The sequence below is a fragment of the Lepidochelys kempii genome, chromosome 1 (assembly GCF_965140285.1).
Source record: "Lepidochelys kempii isolate rLepKem1 chromosome 1, rLepKem1.hap1, whole genome shotgun sequence".
Classification (NCBI taxonomy): Eukaryota; Metazoa; Chordata; order Testudines; family Cheloniidae; genus Lepidochelys; species Lepidochelys kempii.
In genome coordinates, this window is record NC_136380.1 from 192,341,533 (window position 1) to 192,362,365 (window position 20,833).

The 20,833-nt window shown below is 39.7% G+C and overlaps 1 protein-coding gene across 2 annotated transcripts in view; it reads right to left on the reverse strand.

Annotated features, from left to right (window-relative positions):
- Positions 1-6,812: 6,812 nt before the first annotated feature.
- The window catches only part of TMPRSS7 (transmembrane serine protease 7), a 48,979-nt gene continuing 34,958 nt past the window's right edge, over positions 6,813-20,833 (reverse strand). For both annotated transcript variants that reach the window (XM_073328805.2, XM_078851303.1), the window contains 8 exons: positions 19,683-19,819; positions 18,484-18,591; positions 16,706-16,816; positions 14,848-14,964; positions 11,372-11,549; positions 10,162-10,430; positions 9,255-9,391; positions 6,813-7,016 (listed from right to left, as the gene is read on the reverse strand). In XM_073328805.2, the coding sequence (XP_073184906.1) occupies positions 6,846-7,016; positions 9,255-9,391; positions 10,162-10,430; positions 11,372-11,549; positions 14,848-14,964; positions 16,706-16,816; positions 18,484-18,591; positions 19,683-19,819 (1,228 nt within the window). In that variant the 3' untranslated portion in view covers positions 6,813-6,845. The remainder of the gene's footprint in view (positions 7,017-9,254; positions 9,392-10,161; positions 10,431-11,371; positions 11,550-14,847; positions 14,965-16,705; positions 16,817-18,483; positions 18,592-19,682; positions 19,820-20,833) is intronic.

The window sequence follows — 20,833 nt, forward strand, 5'->3', positions numbered from 1 at the left end:
TATGCTTCAAAAGACTTGCTTCTGACAATTCGAAACATCAAAATCCTGAAAGGAACTTGAATAAGGTGCACTTTTTCCTACTGCCTCTCTCATTTCACCTTCGGCATACTGCTTAAAGAGAGAGCCAGTCTGCGTTCAAGGTAGGTGGGAAGGAAGAGTCATCACTGCTGTAACTCTTTGTTTTCCACACAGGCTTAATAGATCCCTCCAAAGGAATGATAGATCTGTTATTCCTCTCCCTTAGAAATACATGAGCTAGAGAAACTTTCAGTTACTTTTCCAAACAGTGTGTGTTCAATAAATGATCAAAAACAAATTAAATCCAAGCTGATTTAAATGCAGCAGCTTCTGTTGAACACCTGATAGAAACCCTGGAGATATTCACAGGAATCTGTGGCGCACCATTTCTGAGGAAAATGGACTTCTACAATTCTGAACAACAATGTAGTGCCTATGGCACAGAACAGAAGTACTAACAATACTTTTCTTAGTGTTCAAGTTTACCTTTTTGGAGTAAATTGATTTACTGCAACTGAAATGAAATTCCGCAAGTCAATAAAGAAAATGGAGGCAGAGATGCTGAAACTAGCAGGTGCTGGGGGTGCAGCAGCACCCTCTGGCTTGGAGTGGTTCACATCACATACAGGGTTTACAGTTTGGTTCAATGGCTCACAGCACCCCCACTATACAAACCATTCCAGCGCCCGTGAGCGTAGGGTGCTTAAAATATTAAAGGTCCTGGTACTAAAGTCAATTCAGGGAAAAAGTAAATCCAAAAGTGATAGAATGCAGAAGGAATTTGCTTGAATGCAATCTAGTCCCTCTCATGACTCAGGAATGCAAAAAAGAACCACACAAACGTTTCTCTTTCAAGTCCTCCTCCCCTTTCCACCTACTCCCATTTTATACCTGGCTCGCTGATTGACTGGTATTTGTCTGACTTAAGTTAGAAGAAACTTTGAGATAGAAGAAATGCATTAGGGAAGAAGGCCTCTTAGATTTTCTTTTTTTTTAAATAGTGTTAGCCCTAAATAAACTAAACGATACTCACAAAGAAAAATGCATGAGAAGCCTTGTTTCTAGTTTATAGTACCCAATTTGCTGCAGTCATTACTTAGCAAAAATGTACATGGATTTTTAATGACTTTTGCATAAGTATGGTCTACAGATCAGGCATATAGCTGGTTGAATGCAAAACAATACTTGACCATCCTACTAAAGTTCAGCAAGATCCTTGCATAAAAACTAGTGTATGTGCAAACTATTAAACATTATACTCAATTTAGGGAAACTGAGGCTGAGAAGTATGGTGACTTTCTTAAGGTTACATAGGGAGCTGGAATAGAAACGGGAGTAGTTTGAATTCGAATCCTTTGCTCCGGCCACTTAAACTTATCCCATTTTAGGAATTTGTAAACTACAAAGGTTCGGGCCCTATAGATTAGAGAGGAGTAAATTATAATTCCCTACACCGTAATTTATTAGTTGCATGGAGATTTAAGATTCAGATTTCAAAGATGCAAAGCTCAACTAAGTGCCCAAATCCCATTTGGTCCTCTCATAATCTCCCCTTTAGGGCACGTTTCAGTTCTACCCTGATCATTTATCTGCTGGAGTTTATGCATCAGGTAAGAGTGAAATCACAAAGGCATGTGGACATGCGTAGGGAGGCTTCATCAAAGAAATAGGTTTAAAGATAGGGTTTGGAGAAGAAGGGCAATAATATGCAGGCACTACAGTGCCTTAGAGCTAGCATACCATTTAGTGAAAAAGCAAGCCTCAAAGCTGCTTGTAATTTAGATATAACCACCACTATTCAATGCCTCAGAGGAGGTATTGCTATTCCATTGCACATTTTAAAACTTTGGTTTTGAATTGGTTCCTTCTTCAGAGTACATTTAAGAATGATATGAAAATGTATTATATTAAGGCCCCGATCCTGAAAAGCCTCATAGACTTTAACAGCACTGTTCAGTGCACACATTTAAATATGTATTTATTAGGGCTGTCGATTAATCGCAGTTAACTCACACAATGAACTCAAAAAATTAATCACGATTAATTGCAGTTTTAATCCCACTGTTAAACAATAGAATATCAATTGAAATTTATTGAATATTTTGGATGGTTTTCTACATTTTCATATATAGTATTCTGTGTTGTAACTGAAATCAAAGTGTATAAATATTTGCACTGTAAAAATGATAAACAAAAAAATAGTATTTTTCAATTTGCCTCATACAAGTACTGTAGGGCACTCTCTTTGTCGTGAAAGTGCAATTTACAAATGTAGATTTTTTTTTGTTACATAACTGCTCTCAAAAACAAAAGAATGTAAAACTTCAGAGCCTACAAGTCCATTCAGTCCTACCTCTTGTTCAGCCAATCACTAAGACAAACAAGTTTGTTTACATTTACAGGAGATAATGCTGTCCTCTTCTTATTTACAATGTCACCTGAAATGAGAAAAGACATTTGCATGGCTTTTTTGTAGCCAGCATTGTAATTTATGTATCAGATATGCTAAACATTTGTATGCCCCTTCATGCTTCAGCCACCATTCCAGAGGACATGTTTCCATGCTGATGATACTCATTAAAAAAAAATGAGTTAATTAATTTTGTGACTGAACTCCTTGGGGGAGAATAGTATGTCCCCTGCTCTGTTTTACCCGCATTCTGCCATATATTTCATTTTATAGCAGTCTCGGATGATGACCCAGCACATGTTGTTCATTTTAAGAACCCTTTTCACTGCAGATTTCACAAAACGCAAAGAAGGTACCAATGTGAGATTTTTAAAGATAGCTACACCACTCGATCCAAGGTTTAAGAATCTGAAGTGCCTTCCAAAATCTCAGAAGCATGAGGTGTGGCGCATGCTTTCAGAACTCTTAAAAGAGCAACACTCCGATGTGAAAACTACAGAACTTGAACCACCAAAAAGGAAAATCAACCTTCTGCTGGTGGCATCTGACTCAGGTGATGAAAATGAACATGTGTCAGTCTGCACTGCTTTGGATGGTTATCGAGCAGAACCCGTCATCAGCATGGACGCATGTCCCCTGCAATGGTGGTTAAAGCATGAAGGGACATATGAAACTTTAGCATATCTGGCACATAAATATCTTGTGACACTGGCTACAAAAGTGCCATGAGAACACCTTTTCTCACTTTCAGGTGACATTGTAAACAAGAAGTGGGCAGCATTATCTCCTGCAAATGTAAACAAACTCATTTGTCTGAGCGATTGGCTGAACAAGAAGGAGGGCTGAATGAACACTGAATGCTCTAAAATTTTACATTGTTTTATTTTTGAATGCAGTTATTTTTTGTTCATAATTCTACATTTGTAAGCTCAACTTTCATGATAAAGAGATTGCACTACAGTACTTGTATTAGGTGAACTGAAAAATACTATTTCTTATGGTGTTTTTTTACAGTGCAAGTATTTGTAATCAAAATTAAATATAAAGTGAGCACCGTACACTTTGTATTCTGTGTTGTAATTGAAATCAATATATTCGAAAAATGTTGTAAACATCCAAAAAATATGTAAATAAATGGTGTTCTATTATTGTTTAACAGTGCGATTAATCAAAAAAAAATTTTAATTGCTTGACAGCCCTAGTATTTATGTCTTTGCAGGACTAGAATCTTCTATTTCAAGTTGAATGCTGGAGCTAGTTGCAATTTTTCCTCAATGAAATTGCTCAAAATTTGGCCTTTTCAAATATGGATTCAAATGTTTTTAACAATTAATTTATGTATTTTACAGTTTTTCAACAAACTTTAAATGAAATGTTTTTTCTGGCAGCTGTCCCAAAAATATTTCTCCCCCCTCCCCATTTTTTCAAGTTTGTTGAAAGGTTTTTTCCTTTTGTTTCAAAATTGCCTGGTTTGATCCATCAGCTTAGTGAAATTTTCCTCTCCCCACCCCAAAGCTAACAAGTTTGATTTTAGAATGTTTCCCCACTTATTAATCCCTTCCTTCTTCCCCCACTCCCCCCTACCAATCATTTAAAAATATTCATTTAAAAATCATTTAAAATATTTATCATCATTTAAAAATATTTATTTGAGCTCATGCTCAAATAAATTGGTTAGTCTCTAAGGTGCCACAAGTACTCCTTTTCTTTTTGCGAATACAGACTAACACAGCTGCTACTCTGAAACCTGTCAGAATAAACAGTTTCAAATTTGCATAACATCCACAAAATTTAATTTTCATTCTGCAACCAGGTCTAGTAACTATGCCCCATATCAGAATATATAAAACTTGTTTTCACAAAGACAATTATTATTAGTAGTAAATCACAACTATAACAATATACAATTTATTAATTATTATCATTATTATTATTATTAAGCACTGCAATAGTGTCTAGAGGCCAGAGCTCATTAGTGCTTAGCAATGTACAAATACATAACTCATCATCACGAATGAAAATATTGGCCTATAAAATTAGTATCAAATATAACCAATCCATATATAAATTGGTATAGGCATATTTTGAGATCTAAACCTTCAGACTGTCGTAACTGGTAATACTCATAGTAGTAATCATTATTTCTTATGATGGTAGTATCAGCATCTAAGTAGACAATCTACAAATTAAGTACTGGTGTCAGAATCCAACCTAAAGTCAAAATGATGAGCAGTAGATTTTAGCATGTCTAAACTAGTTCTGGGATTAGAGTCTTCACCCTCAATATTTTAAACATTTTTTTAGTACACGCTACATCTAGATGTCCGACACTTTCAGTGTAAATTCAGGATAAAAGCCTCAGATTCCATTAGATTGTATTCATAACACTTTTTATTCATTCTTGACAAATATCTGTAGTAGCAATTGTGTTCTCAAGAGCTTTTAGAGAGAGAAAAAGTGTCAAATACTGTACAAACACAGGCACACGAGCACTCTTGCAGGGAGGGGTTGTCAGCTGTTTTGAAGCTGCAGTTCTCAGCCAGCAGAGCAGAAGGACTTATTTCTCCCGGTCAATTAGTATACTTGTTCCATTGATAGGTAGTCACCAGTAGATGGCCAATGATAATCCCTGGAAAGTGGCTTTTGGAATTCAGACTGCTGGTGTCTGAGAAGGAGCAAAAAGAAAATGAAACTCGTCTACTATCATTTATCCTCTTTTACTCTCAACTCTTCTGCCATGCTTTTCAACGTCAGTCTGGTCTCCTTCACTTGATGTTGTCTTCTTGCTGGAAGAGGTGAAGAAAGGAAGATTAGTGGGCACAAATACTAAGGTGGATGCTACTTCATGCTCCCACCATGCAGGACATCAACAGCTACGGGGAATGGATTGATTGTGACATAAGTACTGATCTTATCTCCTGCTTCCTGACAGAAGGCGCCATTACTGCTGATTGTTTAGACTATTACCAGGTAATATTGGAGAAATGGGAAGAACAAGGAAAAGACTCACAGGTCACAAGAAAGACTGGATTGATTTCCTTTGGCTGCTCATTGGCCTGGCTTTTCTTTTTGTTTTTGCATGCTTGTAGAGAAATACAGCTGCTGCCATGGGACCCAACTCTTCCTCTTGTTTGCACTAAGACTGGTTCTTGCTCACCTGCTCAGAGTCAAACTGATTGCCATGTGTGGGGTCAGGAAGGAGTTTTCCTCAAGGTCAGACTGGAAATGACCTTGGGTTGTCTTTTTTTTTTTTTTTGCCTTCCTCTGCAGTGTGTGGGCCTGGGTCACTTGCCAGGATTATCTGGTTATATCTCACTTAATCATTTCCCTGCCATTGCAGGGGCCTCAAACACAGGTGCACCTTGGTCCCTCCTATTCTCTGCCTGTGGCACATAATAGTCTAGTCTCCTGTGGGCTGTAATCTCATTTTGGTTGTTGAGTTAGTGTCTGGATGCTGGGTGGTGGCCTGCGATACACAGGAAGTCAGACTAGATCACGGGTCTCAGACACATGGAGTTATTTCCTATGGCCGCCAAACTCCCCTCACCTGCCGCCTCCCCTCCCCCCCCAGTGCGCCGCGTCCCTGCTCCTCTGCCTACCTCCAGGCACTTCCCACCACCAAACAGCTGTTTGGCAGTGCTTAGGGCTTTCCAGCAGGCAGGGGGGAAGAGCGCTATGGGGAGGAGGCGGGGAAGAGGCGGGGCCGTGCCCAGGATTTGTGGAAGGGGTTGGAATAGGGGCAGGGAGGGGGCGGAATTGGGGTGGGGACTTTGGGGAAGGGTTCGGATGGGGCGGGGCTTCATGGAAGGGGTGGGGCTGGGGCAGAGCGGGGCAGGTGTCAGTGATGTGCCCCTCAGGCCAATGTACTAGTCCTCATGTGGACCGCGTGGTGATTTAAGTTTCAGAGTAACAGCCGTGTTAGTCTGTATTTGCAAAAAGAAAAGGAGTACTTGTGGCACCTTAGAGACTAACCAATTTATTTGAGCATGAGCTTTAAGTTTGAGATTCCTGGGCTAGATGACCTGGTGGTCCCTTCTGGTCTTCAACTCTATGACTCTTCTGCCAAAACTGCACAATTGTTGTGACTTGCATGGTCATTTCCCATTGCAGTCATTGCTCTGTCCATATTGCTTTCAAAAGTTGACACTTATTCATCCTAGCATGCCTGTGGTCTACCTTAAACATCCCTTGCACTAGGCTTTCCAGACATGCGAAATACAATCTCACCCTCCAGCTGAACAGATGCCCTGTATTTTCTATTGCAGCAAGTAGAATTTGTGGACCTTTTGAAGATAAGGCATTTGTGTGATCTGTGATGCATACAAAAAAATTGAACTTCCACCAACTTTTATTAATATGATTTTAATGGAGATAATCCAGATACAATATACTTTGTTGCCATTTGACCATTTCCAGATTACAAAACCAAAGGCACATATCTGTGAATCCACGGAGAAAACTTTGACACCCTTGTGTATACACCAGGGAAATTTGGTCTTCCACAGCCATAACCCCAGCTAACAATGCCAGTCAAAAACCATTTTCCATCGCCGTTGCTTCGACATGATAGGGGTCCCCCAGAATCACCCTAAGAAAAGAATATTTTCGTTTAGATATTCTATGGTAAAAAGAGTAATAAAACCTAGGCAAAATTCCACAGTATTTTGGGCAACAACTTGGGCAACAACTCCATGGAGCTCAGTGGAAATTTTGCTTAATGACAGAAAAACTTGGCCCAGTAGGTCTGACTAGGAATAAAAGAAATGAATGCCATTAAATACAAATGGATAAGTCTGATCTGCATTGTATCACCTATTCTACTAACATTTGCTGTCATCTAACATGCACGGGATATGATCTTAGAATTATATAGACGCTTATTTTTTTGTCCAAACTAGAGGTACCTTCACTTGCGATTGAAAAGTATTATCTTTATTAATGGATTTAATGCAATACATTTTAGGATTCAATATCATCCTTGCAACTTAGAACAAAGACCAAATTCCGCCCTCGAATAGATGCACACATCTCATTGTCTTCTAACGTACCAGCAGCTGCATGAATGCATCTGAGGAGCAAAGATCAGGCCCTGCACAAATAGTTCAACAATAATATTCCACAAATAGCTTTTTTAACTCCAAAATAAAATATGAAATAACATTTAAGTGGGAACAGGACTGGACCTTTAAGTCAAATACAAATAGAAACAATGTGGAACTCATGAGTGAGAGATAGCCAAGCATATTTGTTTTAAGTCGTGTTTCTTCCTTTCTATGACACTATACAGTTTAAACAGGCTTCAGAATGAAGAAAATATGTATGGAAAAATAATAAAGGCATTTGAAAATAGGGGAGTATGATAAAGAAATCTGCTCTGAACGATACTAACCCTTATAAAAACACAAGGCAACTACAATGCTATAAAAGACAACCTAGTAGCAGTATTCTCTATCACTAGGGTACTCTGGTAACAGTACTATTTGCAAAATTTCATAGAAATAGATGATCCATGGTATAGTTCCTCCACATTCATGATACAAATCTAAAGTCGACATGATGATTCAAGTCTACTCTACTTTGAGATTTTACCCCACATCTGGCAATTGGGAGCCAATCAACAAAGCTCCATCAGGGTGGTTACTAGAACTGGTCAAAAATTGCAAGAGAGAAAAGCTGATTTGAAAGCTGGAGTAAGCTTTCAGAGACATGTTCTGATTTCATCCAATATTTTGAAGGAAACAATTTAAATGTTGTGTTTCAACTTCGCTGTTTTGAATTTTATCTTATACAATACACTAATAAAATAGAAGTCAAAATCAAAGATTTTGATCAGGTCATTTCAATGTTACCAAAACAAAAGTTCAGAAATTTCAATGTTTTTGTCCCAATTTGGAAATTCCAGGTTTTGACTAGCTCTAAGAATCACAAAAATCAGCCAGTGGTGCTTACTCCAGCTTTCAATGGGACAAGGCATCAATGCTGCAAATTGTGGCTTTCCTTGACTATGTATGACACCCACTCACATAGCTGTAGTAGTGTTAACTCCTGATTGGTGGATTGGGGCAAATTCCTTATGTAGGCAAGGCCTTAGATACTTATTTTTTCAGTATCACTTTCCAACACTAGCAAAAGGACAGGACAGGTTTATAGGTCAATCCCACTTCCATCCTGGCCAGGACAGGATTTAAAAACACTCAGATTCTGGCCCTCAAGTTTTAAAAGAGCAGATATACTCATCTTAGTGACTGAGCAAAGTGATTGTACAAATGACATTACAGAATTCCATGTTTATTGTCTTTCAGTGACTCCACATCAAGTATGCCATTCACTTGTGAAATTATGCTTGCTTGCTTTCTTGCACTTCAGCTGTCAACCTTGTAATCCCAACCTGGCATCCAAGAGTCAGGCTAGGTTCAGGCTTTCTTTTAAGTCTTCATCTGTTTGAAGGCAGCATTTATCCTGAGACCTTGTGATCCTGACTTGCATTTGTGTGACCCATTGGCCCTGTAACTGAAACTTAGCAAACAGTGCTATTGATGCACACAAAGAAGTAAGTCTCAGCTTCTTCTTTGCTGTGTTGGTTTTGTAGTACTAACCAGAGTAATAATATTTCCTTTCCCACCACTGCCAACACATTTAATGCTAGTGAAGTCAGCAAGCACACAGATGGCAGATTTACTGATAAAAGGGTCTTTTGCACAGCTGTTTTTCAGAGCAGAACTATACATACATCAAGACAGTTAGCCAATAGTTCTTTACCACTTATAAAACTATAATGAAAGATCAAAGAGAATGATTTAATTTGAGCTGTATTTAAAAAACCTACTTTGCAGCCATCTTTTGTCCCAGACATCATCCCCGCACATAGCATCCGGGCTGTGATAATCCCATATGTGGAATGACACAATGTTTGGTCAACAATTTCTACCTCAGCTTTCTGCAGAATTGCTGAACCCTGGTCATCTGGAAAACACATTGAAAGAAAGCCAACCTGATTTAACAGACTTCAAAAATACTGCTCATGTATTTGACAGTTAGTGTGTTAGCTTCTGGAGACTCCCTCCCAACAGTTTAACTCCTGTTGCTCCAGATCTAGGCAATTATCTCAATACAACCCATGAAGATAATGTATTGTTCAATACAAATGTAAGTTCAATACAACTTGTGTTAAACAATTAACTTCCTTTCTTTTAAAACTTACATCTCATTGTCTTCTAACGTACCAGCAGCTGCATGAATGCATCTGAGGAGCAAAGATCAGGCCCTACACAAATAGTTCAACAATAATATTCCACAACACCTAACACCATACAAAGATTAGTTCCATGCAAGTTTAATCCAAACTACATAAACACATGAGATTTTTAGTTCTACCTGGTTCTACAGAAACTCTAGCCAGTTGAATTCTCCAATCAGGATGTCAAGTTACCATCAGAACGAACAGTCGTAGTGTCTGGAGTTAACCTCCCTAAGACACTTCTAGAAGCTTACCCCCTTCAGACAGGAAGAACAGAACACACGCACTACAGGGCAGTAGGAAATAAGGAATCCTGCCCCGTCCTTCCATTTGAGTGTAGTCTTGTTTTATGCAGCAAAGAGTGAAGACTAACCAGCCACAAGTCAAATTCAACCTTGGAGTGAGCCAGTACAACTTCACTTGAGTCAACGGAGATGCATTTGCTTACAACGGAACTCAGTTTGGACCTATCAGTGAACGAAAGTAAAGAGCTCACCTGCTTCTTGCCTTTGACCCCAGCCTGTTATCCAGCACTTCTCGCCACTGTGTGTTTTATGTGAAAGTGGAGGTATGCAGATCGGTTGAATGACGTGTTTCATTGTGTCAGGCCATGGCAGGCTTAGCTGTAGCAGTGCAACATCATAGTCATAGTTTCTGCTGTTATAGTATTCGTGAACAATGATTCTTCTCACTGCAGACACAAACTTGGCGTTCCCTTGCGTGCACATGCCTAAGTGCGCAGTCCAAGCTCGAGGATCGGATAGCCTGATTGACAATGGATTAATGTACAATCAATCTTCAAGGCAAATTCTTGGAAACATCTTCATGACACAATGCCCAGGAAAACCCTGGTGTTGAATTATAAAATGCAATTTTTAAACCCAAAAGAAGAAAACCAAAACCACAAAATATGGAACTAACAGAATACGTGCTGGTATCACGTTTTACCCAAAATGCTTTTACTGCAGCTTCCTATTCCCTTTTTAAGCTTCCTTGTTGTCTTAGCTACATAGTAATTCTTTGGGACGAGGACCTTGTCCTCACACCTCCCTGTAAAGGCGTCTAACTTGCTGTTAGCAGCACACTGTTAGTAATACCACCTTGTAGATACCTGCATCGAAGGCCTTTTCTACACTGGTGGCAGCATATAGGGTATGTGTAGTTACACGCCACAGTGAAAAGCAGGCTGTGTCCACACTGTGGTGTGTAGGTAGCTACATGTGGCTCTGACAGTGGGAATGCAGCAAGACACTAGTCTGCTAAAGTTCGCATGGTAGACATGAGAGGCCCTGCTTGGGCATGTAGAAAGGTGCGTAGGGTATATACCATAAGGTTCTGGCATGTCTTTACCTGCCGAAGCAGATCCTCACTGGCTACACTGTTATTTATACTCATGCTGTGAGGGAATACAGTGTACGTACTCAACATGCCACCAAAACTTAATTTAGACTATGTGAAATAAAAGGTAAATTTAAAAACTGGACCCCTCGACATCATTAGGATTTCTGTACATGTGAAGTGCAGGGGAATTATTTTTGTAAGATGATACTGGTTAAACCCCCTCATTATTTAATTCATAGTATTAAATGAACTGAAATCAAGTGACAGTGTTCAGTTAAGTCACCCTGTGCCATATCTACCAGAAACCACCACATTCAGAGGTACTGAAAATGCTTCAGGTCCATTAAGTGGATGTCACTGTTTACCTGTTTCCTTGAAAACAATGAGCTGCAGACAGAAGCCATTCCCTAGAGATCACCGATGCCCCACAATAAGCAACTCCAACAAAATGGAGGCTGACTTGCCAGGGCCATTCACCTTCCTGTGCATCAGAGCCTCCTATGATTCGATGGTAGATATCACTGATTTTACTACTGCCGCAGCCTTTAAAAGAAGATTGATAAGTTTATTATTTCTATGACACTAACACCCATCATGTGCGAGGATGCTTCCCAAACGGAGGAAGAAAGAGTCCTTCTTCCCACCATCAACTTCAACAAAGGCATTTTGAAATGCATTTCACTGAAAGGCCCTGAACCAAAAACCCTGGAGACAGGGGGTCCTAGATTTATCTTACCTATTCTTGGAAAGAAAAGATGGCCTTGTGGTTACTGCACCGGACTGGGGAGTTCTGGGTTCTCCTCCTAGCTTTGCCACAGACTTCCGGAGCAATTGTGAGCCAGTCACTCACTCTCTGTGCCTCAATTCACCATCTGCAAAGCAGAGATAACCCTTCCCTACCTCGCAGAGATGTTGGGAGAATAAATTTACTGTGGGTGGGTTTCAATATATAAACTAGATACAGGGGGGTGGGGGGGAGACCAGATACCAGATACTTTTGGAGGAGCTACACAGCATTACTGAACTACTCTACTTGTTGCTGCCCTTCTCTTGAAACTGTGAAGAAAGCGGCAGTTGAGTGGGAGGTTTATGACTTGGATTCCTGTCCACTCAGGAATGGATTGGAGCCAAAAAAGTTTATTTCACACAGACTACACTTGCAGTGGTCAATAACTTGGCGTAGAAATCACTGTTGCCGGCTCCTGTAAACTTACAAATACAACAATTTTGGCCCCTGCTACTGGCAGTCTCACAATGACATGAAAAGCTCCACACATCATGTGACTTAGGACACAAGGGAGAAAGATTTCCCCCTTCCCGCCCTATCCCGCAAAGCCCTGTTACCTAGAAGACGATGCACTAAACTACAAATCTATATACCATGAGCTCTTATCCCAGCTCTCCACTGATGACTGTTTATGTTTCTAGGCATTTCACCACCTCTCTTATGAGCCACTCTTTTTAGGAGTTTCATACCCTTCAGGGGTTAACTATCACTCACTCATCCCACAGATGAGGTAATTAAGAGCTTGCACAAGGTCACTTCAGAAAGACTGGGGACTAGAACACAAGTCTCCATTGTAAGAGAGCTTAGTCTCACCCATTTTGCCACAGGGCATTCAGAAGGAAAATGGCAAATTAGGTGCTTCAATTAGCTACATGAACCATATGGCTCTGTCTCACTCACTAGCACTTGGATCACTCAGACCTTTATGACACTGCCACTACTTCCATGCTAAGAGTTCTGCGGGGGGGGGGGTATGCTCAAGTGCTAGAGGCTCATGCTTTTAGATCCATCAGTCCTTGGTTCAGCCCCCAAGAGTGACTCAAACAGGAGTCTTGTTACATGTCTCCCTCTATAGACTGGTTTACAGCAAAGATAACAGCATGCCTTCCCTCTCACCAATTATTCCTATAACTGGAAGAGGTCTGTGGGAAGGATCTGAAGGTTGTGCACTTATGGTGTATGCAGGGGTAAAAAAACATATTTCTGTATCCAAGTTAACATAAGGAGCCCAGGATGTTTTATGTAGCAGAACACTGGATTTAGAAATGAATTTGTTGTATTAACATTTGTTTTCTTGTTGTCCTTTCATAGCCTGCATTTTCAGTGTGTGTGTTTTGGTTAATGGGAGCCATCACTTTAAGAACGGGATATGGCCAATAGAGTATTTGAGACACAGCAATGCGTGGAACATTCTGCCTGAAGTCCCCCGAGAGGAGTGGAGGACCGTACCTGCCTCCAGAAAGATCAGACCTGAGTTAGCAAACTTACCCTTTCCACAAAGCAATGCCTCCTTTTCAAAGGTTGTTTGGTGGGCAGCCCTATACAAAAGGATCTTGGCTAGTCCCATTTCCAGCTCCCGTATCACAAACTCATTGCCATGCTTTGCATGAGAAGGTAAGCTCTTCAGGTGAGAGATGCTTTTGTGTTTGGACACTGCGTAACAATGAGGTTCTGACCTTATTTGAGTCCCCTGGCTAGAACTTATTTAAAAAGGGGACAAAAAATAGTCTCAGTATAAATTAGCAGGAGCTGGCAACATTAATTTGGCACGTGCACTGGGGTGGGCAAGTGAAGTTCAAAAGTCAGATGACAGACAAACACCATGATTTGAATGTTAAGTGTCGTGATTTTTTGGTGTCCAGCTTATGTTTTGGGATTGGCAATACTGGGATGTGTATGTGAGCAACTTGCTGGTATAAAGAGATACGAATATTCTCTGACTTATATTTGTAGCTAACAGATTGGAAAACAAACCAAGATTCTACCTTCTCATCATGCCAACGTAAGATTTTTATTATTATTGATTACATGTATTGCAGTAGCACCTCGGATCCCAATCACAGAACCGTTGTAGGCACAGTCCTAACCTAACATGGAACATTCCCTGCCAAAAGGCGTGAGCCTACACTAAGTAATGGAAGAATAATACAATAAATGAAATAAACAGATGCCACTGAGATAGCACAGATCTTCATTATAGAGCATCTCTTTTTTCATGCTTTGATCTGCATTAAAATAATTCATGTTGCCATTTAAGTTCCAAATGGTGCCAATAACACTTGACCTTGAAAGAGGCAGGTTACACTTCTCAGAGCGATTTGTCTAAGACCACCTGCAAATTCAGGCAGATATTATTGCATTGGTTTAATCACTATGTTCCATGCTATACTTTTTCCCGTGCACAGAGGTCTAGTATCCTGTGATGTCAGCCATGCACCTTTCATTAGCACACAGCTCATAGTAAAAAAGTTAGATTTTATGTAACTTTTCAAGATAACTGTTTATCCTTGGCAGCTCTCCCTTCTCCCTCCAAATTTACCATGATCCTCAGAAAATTCAAATCACCGATGGTTTGCTGAGGCATCCATCCTCTTAATAGGATTTTATCATCATGTAATGGGAACAATATCCTCTAAATTAAGTGACTGAGGAAGCTGGTGCATCAGTTAAAAAACTCTCTGCAGTGTTGGCAAATTTTTAACTTGAATAGATCTGATTCTTTGACTGACTACCCAACTTCACTCTGCAACTCACCCTGCTCTCTAGCTCCCCAGACAAGAATCTATTTTAAACCTGAAGATTAAAACCACACACACAAGTTTGAGTTAAGGCTCCTCACAATACAAACACTAAAAAATGATGGAAGTTCCGTAACAACACAAATCAGACCTAATATCACTTGATTTCCAACCTTCAACTTATTAACAATGTTCTTAACACGTTCTGAACATACTTACCACTGAGTAGAAAGTGTATGTACTTTAAATAGGAAAAAATGTAATTTAAATATAAAAAGCTAAAATTTGAAGATTAATAATTGAGAGAGCCTCTTACTGCAGTTGCTTTCATCACTTCCATCAAGACAGTCTGCTGTTCCATCACACTTTGCATTTTGCTTTCTAATGCAAATATTATCTCTGCACTTGAAAGTTTGGTTGGTGCAAGGAATACCTGAAACAGGAAACAAAAAGGAACCATATGCTTCTGGAATGTCAATCCAGCAACGTGGACTAAGAAATGGTCTCCACTAGTTGGCCAAACCCCCACTACAAAAACCCCTTGTCAAGGTTCCTCCCCCACTCTGAACTCTAGGGTACAGATGTGGGGACCTGCATGTAAACCTCCTAAGCTTACTTTTACCAGCTTAGGTTAAAACTTCCCCAACGTACAAATTAATTTTATCCTTTGTCCTTGGAATATCCACTGCCACCACCAAACTCTAACTGGGTTTACTGGGAAACGTAGTTTGGACACGTCTTTCCCCCCAAAATCCTCCCAACCCTTGCACCCCACTTCCTGGGAAAGGTTTGGTAAAAATCCTCACCAATTTGCATAGGTGACCACAGACCCAAACCCTTGGATCTGAGAACAATGAAAAAGCATTCAGTTTTCTTACAAGAAGACTTTTAATAGAAATAGAAGTAAACAGAAGTAAAGAAATCACCTCTGTAAAATCAGGATGGTAGATACCTTACAGGGTAATTAGATTCAAAACATAGAGAATCCCTCTAGGCAAAACCTTAAGTTACAAAAAAGACACACAGACAGAAATAGTCATTCTATTCAGCACAGTTCTTTTCTCAGCCATTTAAAGAAATCATAATCTAATGCATACCTAGCTAGATTACTTACTAAAAGTTCTAAGACTCCATTCCTGTTCTATCCCCGGCAAAAGCAGCGTACCGACAGACACAGACCCTTTGTTTCTCTCCCTCCTCCCAGCTTTTGAAAGTATCTTGTCTCCTCATTGGTCATTTTGGTCAGGTGCCAGCGAGGTTACCTTTAGCTTCTTAACCCTTTACAGGTGAGAGGAGCTTTCCCCTGGCCAGGAGGGATTTCAAAGGGGTTTACCCTTCCCTTTATATTTATGACCCCTATTAGATATTCAGCTTATACTGGCAAAAACTGAACAGAGTAAGCTATACCAGCAAAAGAAAATTTTCCTCATATAAGCAGCATCTCCAATAAGGCTTTTGGTGACATAGCTATGCTGGGAGGTGTGATTCTTTTTCATGCTCCTAACCAGCAAAGTTATGCTGTAAAAATTTAAGTGTAGGCAAGGCCTAAGTGTAGACTGGAAAACAATGAAAGTCATTAGCAAAGACGTCAACGCTTTTATTACAACAGCATAAGTTAACCATAGCAACTCAATGAGGGAAGCTTTAATAATCATATTTTAGGTAAGGTGTATTCCAACCTCTGAGTCCTTCATATCTTTTTCTATTCCTTCTTGGGTCACATTAAATAAATGAAACACTAATTTCTTGCCAACTCAGAAATATCCTATGAAATTTCACATGGCTAGAATAAAAGTTAAATAGGAGTAAAACATGGCTAGCCTGAAAAAAATATTTTTGTTGAATTTCCCCAATTTTGGTCTTTTGGTGTCTTGCTGATCTGAGAAATATCTGTGCTTGAAACAAAACTATGCTGACTCCTAATAAGACTTACCTCTTACATAGCTCTTTACAGGCACTGAATCCTAAGAGCAGCCTCAGAGGTTTGTTGGGCTTTTTTACAAGCATCTCAGGAAGCTAAGCATCATTTCATGCCTACACAAAAACAATTGTCTAAAGATTTTCATGTTAGAGCTTGTCTATGCCCTTTAGAGTAACTCATTTGGGCCAGATATTCCATCTAGAGTTGGGTAAGTGATGGAGAGGAAACATACATGACCAAAAAGTAACCATACTTTTGGTGCAGTTCTGCTCATCTCTGCCATCCTCACAGTCATGTATTCCATTGCAGGCAAGTGAAGTATACTGCATCAAGAAGCTGGCATTACAGTTCTCTTTGGGCACAGCTGGAGTAGGAAGAAAGCAAGAGATCAGCAACGCAAATATCATGGTTAAGTCTGGAGGTCTGTGTAGAGTTTTATTAATACCAACGCTGCCACCATCTAAAAGATTTATACATCTTCCTCTATCACCAGGTGCATTACAAAGGTAAGAATTATTACTGTCTTATGCATGAGGAAACCAAAGAGAAGAACACTAAGTAAATCACCCAAGGTCACAAAACTAGTCAGTGGCAGATTCAGAAATTAAACCCACATCGGTTGTAATTATTGAGCCTACAAATTTATCCTAATTGTGATGTCAGCTGTAAAAATTGAGTGTAAGTTCATAAGATTTCACAATAACCTGTAACAACAAATGATGATACGCAAAGATACAAAAGGGAAACAAAGACTGAATTAGTCCAACTAAAAAGGCCTACTGATATAACTCCAGGACTGTGCTATGATCATGCCTGGTAAACAAGGAAAGTGTGGAACAGGATATTAGGGAACCAATATTGGTGTGTTGGAAACTAAGCCTAGTTGGTGGCCAAAACAACGAGAGGACGGGCTATTCCATCCATTGCTGCTTTGGGGCTCCTTAAAGAAGGAGACTTGGAGAGAAGTCATCATGGTTGCCACCCCACCATCTCCTGGGACACTGGAACTTCATCATCCTAATCTGAACAATGTCCTGACCAGACTGGGCCAGAGAGAGGAACCCAAATAACATCGCCACCTCCCCTGGCTCCAGCTGAATCCCAACCACCACCTGGGATGAAACGGGATTGGATTTTAACAAGAACAAACAGCTCCAGCCAATCACAACTAATTTCTTCTCTTTCCCCACAAAGGACAAATATTAACATCTTTAATACCACCTAAGAGACTGTCAAATAAGGGCATTTTCCTTCTGAAACCTCTCTCTAGCTAGAGAAAAAGGGAACAAGCAATATTATTAAAATTAAAGTCTTAATACTTTACATTTCAAATGCTTTAACTATTTTTCCTTCTTTTCTTTCTCTTTAATAAAAAAGTTTAAAGTGTTTACCATGGTACTAAGCAGGCTGAGGTCTTGATATACCAAACCCCAACCCTTGTTTAACACTGTTTAAAGCTGCACGGTTTCAGGATCATGGTAACAACTTCAACTCTTTGGGCCTGTATATTCCATCTCAATTAACACACTACACCCTATTGATTTTAACTGTAACTGGTTATTTCCAATCTGATGTTCAGCCATCCCTTCCATTATAGTTTTCAGATAATGCATCCTTAATGACTGAAGGCTAGTGCACTAACCCACTATATAGCCTGTCCCCAACAGCACCCATTAATGTGCATTTCGAATAAAGTCGCATTGCTAAGATGAAGAGGATGAGGAAGTGGGTGGGACATAGAATGTTTTTGTTTTCCAGAGGAAAACAAACATGACTTCTTTCAGTTATTTTTGGATAACTGATTGACCTATATCTCCTTGCTCTTTAATATCACCATCGTGGCTATGGCAAATAAACAAGGCTCAAAAATTTTTCACAATTGTTTAAGCAACCAAATCTGAATTAATCTTAGGCCTGCAAAAACAGGCTGGAAATCTCAAGTTTTCTAGTACTATCTTCTTTAAATTCCAACAGAAAAAATGCTAACACATACTTTGGGTTTCCGTTTGCAAATAATAAGCAAATACTAACCACAAAAGAGTTCATCGCTTTCATCAAAGCAGTCATTTACCCCATCACAGCGCTGAGCCTGCTCAATGCATAAACCGGTGGAACATTTGAAGTACTCGGCTGGACATGCTGAAGGCAAAATGCATAATCTATCAATTCTCTGCTTCCAAATATTTGTAATTCACAACAGGAAAGTAACGCGATTAAAATATTGTAAGAAAACAAAGTAAAATAGCTCATCTTAACTAATTAGCCTCTCACAGTTTGTATGGTAACTTTTGTTAGTTTTTAAGGTGCCACAGGTACTCCTGTTCTTTTTGCGGATACAGGCTAACACGGCTTCTACTCTGAAACCTGTTAAAAAATATTGTTAGCTGTGTTATTACTGCCCCCTTAACTTACTGGAAAGCATTTAATGTTAGCCATACTCTTGCACCCTACTCTTCACTTAACTTTCACCATAGAAACAAGAATGGCCTGGTTCTTTTTTTAATATTCAGATTCCTTTCTGATGTCCATTTCTGTTTATGCATGTCAAATGCAAATGTCACTGCAGTATGGACCAGTCCAGTTCCAGTGTAGAAGATGGGCATAAGAAAGTTTAGAGTATAAGATTTATACACACAGTCCCCCTCAATTAAACAGATCTCAGTTGGGATTTTTTCCTACTATAGCCTCATGTATTTCCCCCTCCCTCACATACATCTTTTCTGTGTTACGCTGCCCAATAAAGATTCCCTATGGTTTTACACCAACTACCTACAACTTCTGCTGTTCATAGCTGGTTCTTTAGTTATGATTGCTGCATGGTAGAGTACGCAAACCCATAGAAAAAACTGTATGGTCAGAGTTTGTTAATTGGTGAACTGTTTAATTGAGGGAGCTCTCTGGAGCAGCAACAGCAAAGACAGGCATTAACAATGGCTTTGGTGTGTGTGTGGGGGGGGTGACAGAATGGCAAATTTAGCTGACATTTTAGAACACTGTGAACCAGTTGATAAATCTCAGGGTAGGTCATTGACTTATTTTAGGTTTAAACTCTTTTACTTAAGGTTAATGAAGAAAACAGGATTTACTTGGAATATTTATTCTCAAGTTAATTCAGTTTCTCGGGAAATCCATTTGTCATGAATCTTAATAAAACTAAACTTGTGGTAAATATTTTAATTCAAAAAGGGATTTTATAAACATGCATGGCAAAAAACTGAAATCCATTTTACGTTGGCTGATGTTGTAGCTCCCATATTCCACCAGAAGCGGCTGCTCTGAAAGCTTGGAACTACACTGAAGCTCAACGTTCACTACAGAGCTTGCGACACGGAAAACTGTTTGGTGATCAATGTAGTAGCCACAGTACCTAAAAGTGAGTGATGATAACATTAGTTAAAAAGCCGCTTTTGCACTAAAGTGCTTCACATATTATTTAAGTATAACATCGCCAAAGTGCAGCCACCTAGTACACAGTACAGCTGCCTAACAGATTTCAGCCTAGGAGACAAGGGAAAATGAGAAGTGTGATGTTATCCCTCACAGAGCAGATGAGACTGTTTTCTTTTTGGAGGGGATGGGGGAGAAGAGGTCTCATCTGAAAGACACATGCACAGTAAGCTACATAGCTCAATGTACTTCTCACTGAACTACAGAGGGGGAAATCGAACCTACTGCACTATTGCCAACCTCAAGCATTCAAAAAAAAAATAATCATGGGACTGACTTAAAAATTGAGAGACTTTATTTAAACACCACATTCAGGATTTTTGCCTTGTAGGTTCTGAGCCCTGAGGCTCTCACTGCATGCCTTCAAGCTGTTCCCTGCAGGAGTGAGGGAGAAACTTAACTTTCTTTAATGAATACTGAGATTTTGCATGTAGCCTCTTGACTCCAGGAGCTTGGGCTTGAACATATACACCAAAAATCCCAAGACTTGTGATAAAATCATGAGAGTTGGCAACACTATTACTGGGATTTGAACCTAAGATTTCAGTAAGCCCGTGATTTTAGATAAGGTATGGTGATTGGTTGTGCAGCCAAAGTGCTCGGGCACCATCGGGGGGGGGCGGGAGGGGGAGGGAAATCATCATAAACCATCTACACAAAGTTCCCATCACTGCAGGAACAGGCTTTAATGGATAAAGTGAACTAAAAATGTTAACACTCCAGATTTAAGGTAGAAATGAGGAAACTATGGCAACAGTGTTAAACTGCTGACCGGTACATGGAAGTGTTCATCTTCATTGGAACATAACTCTTAACATGGAATACAGTGCTCTACTGCATTCGTTGCTATGTCCAGAAGCACCGGCACCTGGCAATTAGGTTTTTAAGTTCCAGAAATATTTTTTTTTCTTATTGAAACTGTGCTGGGGGAAAA